The sequence below is a fragment of the Leptopilina boulardi genome, unplaced genomic scaffold (genome assembly GCF_019393585.1).
Source record: "Leptopilina boulardi isolate dan_hultmark-lab unplaced genomic scaffold, ZJU_Lbou_2.1 LbouV2_371, whole genome shotgun sequence".
Classification (NCBI taxonomy): Eukaryota; Metazoa; Arthropoda; class Insecta; order Hymenoptera; family Figitidae; genus Leptopilina; species Leptopilina boulardi.
In genome coordinates, this window is record NW_026137942.1 from 1810344 (window position 1) to 1820264 (window position 9921).

The 9921-nt window shown below is 26.3% G+C and overlaps 1 protein-coding gene across 1 annotated transcript in view; it reads left to right on the top strand.

Moving 5' to 3' along the window:
• Nucleotides 1–4500, top strand: part of LOC127287493 (estradiol 17-beta-dehydrogenase 2) — a 158883-nt gene extending 154383 nt beyond the window's left edge. Inside the window, exon 5 of the mRNA XM_051314464.1 lies at nucleotides 4379–4500. Coding sequence (XP_051170421.1) covers nucleotides 4379–4436 — 58 coding nt within the window. The 3' untranslated portion in view covers nucleotides 4437–4500. The remainder of the gene's footprint in view (nucleotides 1–4378) is intronic.
• Nucleotides 4501–9921: the final 5421 nt, after the last annotated feature.

A 9921-nucleotide genomic window follows, 5' to 3' on the forward strand; every position in this document is an offset into this window, starting at 1 on the left:
TATAAAAGTTCATAAATTTAAAAAGAAGAGTAAATTAATTATCAAATACAAAGTGCTATAAATGATAAAAGTGCATGTTACGATTAAATTCAGAAAGTGTTTTATTTTTGTTTATAACAACAATTGTTTTTATTTCAAAACTAACTGTTTGGAAAATTTAGGTTTGGTGAACCCAAACTTCTGAATTTTTAATAAGCAGACTTTGAAATATTAAAATAATTGTCGCAAGTTAATAAATATTAAAGGTTAAATAAAAGGAATTTATTAGAGAACAGAGGAAGAAAGGATATACTTCCGCATGTTCGTGAATCATATATATATATATAAAATACGAAGTTCAAATATCAAACGTTGAAAAGTAATTAGATACTTCCCTGGCGGATTCGATTTACCTAAAATCGACCCAGCTGGGTCGAATCTAAGTCGAATTTAGGTAATTATCAAAAAAAAGCTTTAAATTGATGAAAATTTATAAAAATTAGTATTGTGAGGTTAAATGAACATTCATAGAGTTAATTTTTGTAAGAATTTTAATTATTAACGTGATAAATAATAAATAATTACTTGATATGTGCAAGTGGTAACTGTAGATTTTAACTCGTTGTCAGTTTTCATAATATTTTCAGAAATTAGTGTAAAATGTGTGAAAAAATAATTTATATTTAATAGAAATTGCATATTTTATTAAATTATTTTATTATTTAACAATCACATTTCATAATAATTGCAATTTAATTAAAAAATAACAGTTTTCTTAAAAGTGACAAGAACTCTATTATACCGACCACACACGGAACAGCGGAACGCGCGCCAAGATTTGAAAAGAGTTACAAATTTTAAACATTCATTAAATAGAAAATATGCAATTTTTTTCTTTATTTATAAAAAAAACTTTAGAATTTTGTTAAAATAATAAAAATTAAGCTGATATATTTTTCTTAAATTTTTACTTATAACTTTTTAAAAAATTCTTAAATAAAAGATCAAAAAATTTAGTTAAATTTGTATTTTGCCATCATAATTTTTTAACAAAAATATAAATTTTTAGACATAAAAATAAGAAAAATTTACATTAAAACTTATTTAACAATTACATTTTTTTTAACAAAATTCTTTTTTTTTTTAAAAAAAAAGTTGCAGATTTTTTATTTCATATTCACAATTCTTTAATGAAATTGTTTTTTAATACAAGTTATAAAAAAATTAATCATTTATTTATACTAATGCTAATAATCACTAATTTTAAGTAATAGGATAGCTGGAAATTTGTGCTCCCTGCATGCTGCTGCCATCTAACGGCGTCTGCAACTAATATAGGGCGATAGTTAAAAGTAAAGAAATAGTGATTATTAGTATTAATATAAGTAAATTGGTATAAATAAATGATTAATTCGGCATTTCTGAGAAAATTTTTATAAAATGATTATCTTTTATGGTTAATCAAATATATTTAATTAATGAAATTAAGATAATAATGAAATAGTTGTAATTAACAATTTGAATTTTCCCGCCAGAAGATCATGTGCATTCATATTCGCGCACTTTTACCGTGTGTGGTCGGTATAATAGAGTTCTTGTCACTTTTAAGAAAACTGTTATTTTTTAATTAAATTGCAATTATTATGAAATGTGATTGTTAAATAATAAAATAATTTAATAAAATTTGCAATTTCTATTAAATATAAATTATTTTTTCATACATTTTACACTAATTTCTGAAAATATTATGAAAACTGACAACGAGTTAAAATCTACAGTTACTACTTGCACATATCAAGTAATTATTTATTATTTATCACGTTAATAATTAAAATTCTTACAAAAATTAACTCTATGAATGTTCATTTAACCTCACAATACTAATTTTTATAAATTTTCATCAATTTAAAGCTTTTTTTGATAATTACCTAAATTCGACTTAGATTCGACCCAGCTGGGTCGATTTTAGGTAAATCGAATCCGCCAGGGTTTTCAGTATCTTTATTTTATTATTATTCTGGTGAGTTGCTTCAATGCTATATATATTAATTTAAACATATATAAAATCTAAATACGATAAACAAACATCACTTTACACACAGTTTACACACACAAATTGTTTTTCTTTTTATTGAGAGTTTTCTTTTATTGGATCTCTTTGTTTTTCTTTTTTTACTTGTCATAAATGACATTTTTTGTGAGACTTGATTTTGTTAATCAAGTAGCTTAAAGTAAACATTATTTAAATTGTAAACCTTTTCTATTTAAAACCAATTGGGAAACTTAATGTAAATCATTTGGGGGTTGAATGAATAAATGTAATCTTATTTTACGTTAATTCAAGTTTTGATTTATTTAATTACCTTTATATGCATTTGTCTCATTTATTTCTTTGTAATCATTTTCAATAAAGTACTGTCTACCCGTGGGTGTTGAATGAATAACACTCTGGGTGACAGTCCACTACCTTTTTCTAACTTGCTTAGCGAAGAGCAATTACGTTTTCCGAATAAGCGGAATGGTTGAATAATAAAAATTAGTAATTTTTTTTCTAAATATTTATTATTTCTCTTTGAATTATTTATCTTTATTATTTTTTTTGTTTATTAACATCCGTCTTTAACAACCTAATCATATCTGATAAGGTAGAAATTTAATTGACTAACAGTCAAATTTTTATGTACGAAACTCGTACAAATATTTTTTGTACATGGTTTCTGAAAAAAGTGGGTCGTTTCTCGCTGCTGGGGTATGATCCCAGAACCTTCTTATTGCCGGTAAATAGGTGTCTCCTATTAAGTATTTCATTAACCTAATCATATCTAACCTAATCACTTTTTTCAGAAACCATGTACGAAAAATATTTGTACCAGTTTAGTACATAAAAATTTGACTGTTGGTCAATTAAATTTCTACCTTATCAAATATGATTAGGTTAATGAAATACTTAATAGGAGACACCTATTTACCATCTTAACTATTTCATTATTTATTAACATTAATTAATTAATTAATATCTCGAAAATAACAAAAATGGACATCTCAATATTTTTTGTGGTGAACATACACTGTTACAAACGAATTTCGTAACTTTTTAAAATTTTCAATTTTAAAAAAAAGATACTTAAATTCAATTAATTATTCTAAGATTTAAATCACATAGTGATTTAAATACTTTTTCTACTTATAATAAATTACAAATGGAATAATAAATAATATAAAACACAAACATACAACACAAACACAATTTTTCAAATTAATTTATAAATAAATTAAGAAACAAGTAGCTGTTCTCAATTTAGTTTTGTTAAATAAATTTCGAGAATATTAAGAAATAAAAGGTAAAGAACCTCAATATAGAATCAAAGACTTCATTTTAACGAAGTTTCGTAAATAAAGTTCAATCATTTCATAAATCAATGTATAATTATGCAATATAATTGCTCAATACAAGGAGTGGCTCATCGAAGGTGGGTCACGCCACTACCCTTAAATTGCAAGGTTGCAAGAAGTGACTTAGCGACAGACAATTTCATTATAATTTCCCACCCTTTTCGTCAATTAATAAAACCAGTTGTAAATGTAAAATACAGGCAGTTAAGGTAGAGATTTGGAGAGTTTGAGGCCTCAAGTGGAGACGGTGTTACAACCCGTAGTTTGGGGTTGATCAAAGTGTGTATTGTAAAAGAATTCTCTAAGTGGAGAAATTCTTTTAGTTGGATTAATTTATTGATTATTGAAGTATTGTTTTGTGGTGTATTGAATTATTGAATATTGGCTTGTTTATTTGTTGATCTGTTGAATATTGATTTGTGATTTATTGAATATCGATTCATCGAGTTATTGGATTGAGGATTCTTGAATATTGGAATATTCATTACTCATTGATTATTGAGGACTATTGATTTGAATATTATTGATTTGGTTTTGGTGAGTTTTAATGCATTATATTTACACTATACAGACATTCACACTATTAAACACATTGTTTGATACAGGTAATGAAATCATTTTATTCTGTTTTATAAAATACATGTTTTTCTATGGGGTTTAAATTGTGATTTCTTATTTAAACCATTTCTCATATTTCCTTTTTTTCTGATTAATCAAATTAAGAGTACAATAAGAATACGAATCTCAACGACGTTCTGAATAATAGAATGGTAGTAGGAGGAATCCACTACCTTTATAATTAAATTTGTCCGAAGGGCATGTATAACTATTAATGATCACTCACGCGTTGTTTAATTTTTATTCACTAATTAAAAATCTCACTATTTTAACTGTCCCAATTTCTCACTCCCCATTCCTTCAATTACGTCAATTCTCGTCTTCCGTATTTCAACCTCACTACTTGTAATACGGAATCGCGCCACTGCTAATACTTCTCTTTTTACAGGGGCATATTTGTTGGATTACGGCGTTGGATAAAAATAAAAGTTCAATGTATTTCTTAAAAGGTGATGAAAATACAAAAATTTTAAGACCTTCTTCAATGATGTGCCTCTAATTGTATTCCTGTGGCAACAATTTAAAGATGATAATAAAAATCGTGATTTCATTTAAATTTATACATTTTTGAAAGGCACAACTGCATTTTTGCTTTAAACAGGTCAATCTATACTGTGACTGAAACATTTTCATACATACATTTGAACACAAAAATGCCGCTTAAGAATTTTGAGTGAAATAAATTTTATTAAGTTAAGAATATGCTGAAAACACTTTTTTAGAGTCTTTACCCCCTTTTTTCTCAAAATCCTGACGTGCAAAGCAAATTTGTGTGCCAGAATCGTGTTCAGACGAAAATACTTTGGAAACCATTCCGATATCAAAAATAAAAAAAGATGAATTTTCGTGGATTTGCCCATATAAAATAATAATAAAAAAATTGTGTTGGAGATTAAATATTTAAACAAAAATTATATTCTTCAACCCCTGACCCTCTTTTTTTCTTGCTGTCGTCCCTTGACAGCTTTTGCAACATGTTTTATATATATATTAGTATTTCCAAAGTTTAATAACCGTGTTGAAATTTATTTAATTTCTATAATCATTTTGTTCCTTATTTATTGCGTTATTATTTTCGCATAGTTGCAAAAATTGTATGCTTGTAGTTGTTAAATTAAATAATTCTGTCATTCGTTTCGCGAGTCTCCTTCTATACTTTTCGTGTTCTGTAAGTATTTGATTGTTATTAATAAAAAAAAATTTCCTATATTTACTAAAGTTATATAATCAATGATAAAAAAAAATTTTGTTTCAGCGCTGGGCTGTTAGGCTGACTGGCTTTTGGCACGAGTGCTAATTCTTATATTTTATATGTATGTCTGTATATAATAACCCAGATAACCAGCGTACTAGTACGATGCAAGTACAATACGAGTACGGCGTACTAAGCGTACTAGTACTGTACCCGCCATCTACCTCCGTAGGGTACCAGCTATGGGATTCCTTTTAGCAACGGCGCTAAGTAGCGCATTGCATTAATTAGCACTAAAAAATTAATTTTTTTTACAGACTTATTGTATATGATAATCAAGATCAACTCCCGTTTGAATTTTGTCAAAAAAATTAATTAGTGGCGTGTAAGATAAAAAACAAAGTCTATCGGCGCTACGAGTTAGCGAATTGGTCAAGATTTTGTTCCAAATCGCTACGGTGTAATCGCTTCGGAGCGTAGCGCAAAGTCACTAGCTATAACACAAATTCAAATTCACTTAAGAGGAGAATACACTGAGTTTTTTTCAAAAAATCAAAAAAAAAATTTTGTTTCAGCGCTGGGCTGTTAGGCTGACTGGCTTTTGGCACGAGTGCTAATTCTTATATTTTATATGTATGTCTGTATATAATAACCCAGATAACCAGCGTACTAGTACGATGCAAGTACAATACGAGTACGGCGTACTAAGCGTACTAGTACTGTACCCGCCATCTACCTCCGTAGGGTACCAGGTACTGTACTGGTACGTCGTATTATTACGCTGTACTGGTACAATACTAGTACGATCAAAGTATGTCGTACTAAAAGACTTTAATAATTCAGTATATCATACGGTTATTCTACTCGTACTATACTAGTACGGCGTATGAGTACAAAATACTAGTACGAGTTTATAAATGCATACTATAGAATATACCTCCCCTTTCCTCTCCCTATTTCTTTTTTATAAATTAAAAATAATTTTCTTAGCAAGAAAACAATATATAATTTTAGCAAAAATCGTTTTTTTTATTAGAATTCTTTCATAACAATATACATATATTACTTTTTTTTATAATATACACATATTACAATTATAATACTGAAATCAGCGCTTAAAAAATACGTAATACTTATTATTATAATACTCATTGGTTTTAATTTTGGATTTTTAAATTACAGTATTTTTTATAAAAAAAGTTCCACTTTTTAAATCTATAGTAGATTTTTTTGCTGTATTTCTACATTTTTATATTATTAAAATATTTTTTAAAGAAAGTAAATAAAACTAAGGTTTAAGAAATAATGTAAAAGTATTAATACTTGTTTTCATCGTTAAGATGAATCATCATCAATCAATCATCATATTAGTTTTCGTAATTTTCTTCGTACTCGTCTTCATCCTCCTAATCTTCAGCTTCTTGTACTTCGTCTTCGCCATTAATCTCATTATGTTCATCTTCGTTCTGACCCTCCAATTTTTGACGATATGCCCAGCATAATTGATTTTCCGGTTTTCGAGTTTTTTTTATGCTAAGCCGGTACATTGTAAATGAAATATTTCTCGAATATGTCTTACGTATTTTTTTACATCGCAATCTACAAGAAAAGTATATATATTAATTTAAATTTTTAAATAAATAAGGTTTTATTAAAATTATTTGTTATATTGATTTTTAAATGTCTATAAAAAATGAGATAATTTGTAAAGTGATTATTTTCTTTATTTCTCACAATATTTAATTGGAAAAAGAGGTTTTTGAAATTTTTTTTAGCAATATCCTTTTTCTACATTTATTATCTCTTTTAATTAATGTCAGATTAATAAATAAATAAATTTATAGTTTTTAAATTATAATTATTTTATTTCTAAAAATTATTTTTTTGTATACAATTTTTGTATACATTTACGTCCTCGTATAGCCATAAAATCTTTTTAATCAAAATAGTAAATAATTTTATATGTTATATTACCATTTTTAATTTACAATACTGAAAAAAGAAATTGTAAATCTTGATTGCTGTAAAACAATATATTCTATTACTCCACATAACCTCTAAACACACATTTGTCACAAATCAGCAAAATAATATATAATATATATATTACATATAAGAAAAATATAACCCCAGAAGTAGAGACAAATGCAAATAGGAAAATAGAATAGAATAGCTTTAAATTATTTTTCAATCATCAGAGAATATATATGAAAATGTATAACATTTATGACACAAATGCAAAATAATTTGTACTTTGCTTAACACAGTCAGCTTATCCTAAAGCAAATTGAAAATATCCTTACCTTAAAGTACGAACTTTTAAATTTCTGCCAACATCAAATGTAAATAATTTATTTGTATTTTTAATACAAAAATTCCGGTCACTATATTACTATTAATCGCCACACGTTGACTGCACGTTGCGTTACACGAGAATAAAAAATAGCGACGGCGTTGGCGGCGAGACGTCGCATGTACCGGTATGACATACCGGTATTGTACTAGTACAATACTAACATGCATATACATCAATTTTGAAGAGTATGGCGTAATGGCATTTTTTTAGTTTTATACGCGTATATAATACTTATCTTCCAAGATTTTTACGGCACGATATACTGTTATTATACCAGTATCGTACTGGTATGTACGGACATAATATTTTTATACTAGTAAAATACGAGAATGATACGAGTACGATGTACTGAAAAATAGCCATTAGTACGCTTGGCTATCTGGGAAAATAAAATAGAGAAAAAAACAATTTTATATCAATGATTTTTACTTGTTTTATTTGTATTAAACCCTTCTTCCCTTTAACCATTGTTGTAATAAATTTCCTTAATTGTATACCTTCTTAAGAATAATAGTATTCTGTTTTATTTGTTTAAAAATACTAACAAGAAGATAAAATGAATAACACGAAAACTAGTATTCATAATATCTTTCTCAAAATTTTTTAATAAATAATTGTTCTACAAATTAAAAAAAAACAACAAAAAAGACTACATATTAAATTAAATTAAAATACTTCATAATGTTGCATTATAATAATAAATAAGTAAACAAATTAAACCATTAGTAATGTACTACTGATAAACGTTATTGTTATTTTTTTTATACAATAATTATTCTTTACCCTAAAAAAATTATTTATTTAAGAATCGTTAAATTTTTATATTAAATATAGCTTACCTTTTAATTTATAATGGTTAGTTTTATTCATTTATTTTTTTTATTTATTATTATTCTTTTTAATATTTAGTTGTTTAGTTACAAATAAAATTAAAATTTAATTTATTTTTAATATATCACACTTATTTTATGTTGAAATAAAAAAATTCTACTGATTCTGAATTGCTTGGCTAAGTTTTTTTTATTTCGCAACCATGTGAGTAGCCTGGTTCTTTAATTATTTTATTTCTTAGCTTTGAGATTTAATCTTTTTAATATAAATGTAATATGTTGTGAATTTTCCCTTTTTTTTATTGTTACATTATCTTTTAATTATTTAATTTAATGTAATGAATTTTTTTTAGTGAATGTTACTATTTATTAAAAATTAAAAAAAATTTCTTTTCGTCCTTTTTAGGGTTCCGTACTCGGTTCGGAACCCTATTAATATCGGTTTTTTTGAAATCGTGTACCCCCCCCTAGCGGCCACATAAATTTATCTGGAGGGCTGAAAATTAGTACACATATGTATTTTCGCCTGTAGATTACAGGAAAATTATAGCGAACTTGATTGGAATTGATTATCATAGCGTTGTCAAGGAAAAACCATGAATTTTTACGAAAAATACCTAAAAATGAGTATGTACCCCCCCCCTAGCGGCCACATCTTTTGACATAAAGAGCTCAAATTTGACACACTTACGTATTTTTACGTGAAAATTACAGGAAAATTATAGCGAACTTGATTCGGATTAATTTACATAGCGTTGTCAAGGAAAAATCAAAAATTTCGAAAAAAATGATTTATTCTCCCTAGCGCACACAATATTCAATCCAGACTGTTCATACTTGCTGTAAAACTCAATTTTTGCGTGAAAAATACAGGGAAAAAATGTAAGCGCGATTGGAGTTGATGATCAATTTTTATCAAATTTTTGAAGAAAAATGATAAATTTCAGAAAAAAATGTATTTTTCCGCAAAAAACGAAAAAAGTTTTTCTACAGTGATTCAAATTTATATATTTTGACGTATTTTTACGTGTAGATTACAAAAAAAATATAGCGAGGATGATTGGAGTTGATTTTTCTGGAATTAATAAACAAATTTTATTTTTTAGATAACTTTCGATTTTTCCTTGACAAGCAGCTACTAGCCTTATATCAATATCTTAAGTTTTATCTCTTTTTGACTTAGAAAGATAAAATTTAATATTCAATATATTTTTAAAATGTAAATACAATAAATATATTGCGAGTTGAAATAAAATTATGTTTCTTATATTTTTTTAGTAAAATATTTTTTAAAAAATAAAATCGGACAAGTGCGAGTTACACTCGCACTGAAATCGAGGGTTCCGTACTAGAAGCGAACTTATTTGGTATAAAAACAAATGTTTAAAAAATATGTGTTGGGTGACAACTAATATAAGTGATACGAAGAGGAACAATTTTCTTGAATTTTACAAAATTGTTCCTTTTTGTATCACTTATATTAGTTGTCATACAACACATATTTTTTAAACATTTGTTTTTATACCAAATAAGTTCGCTTCTAGTACGGAACC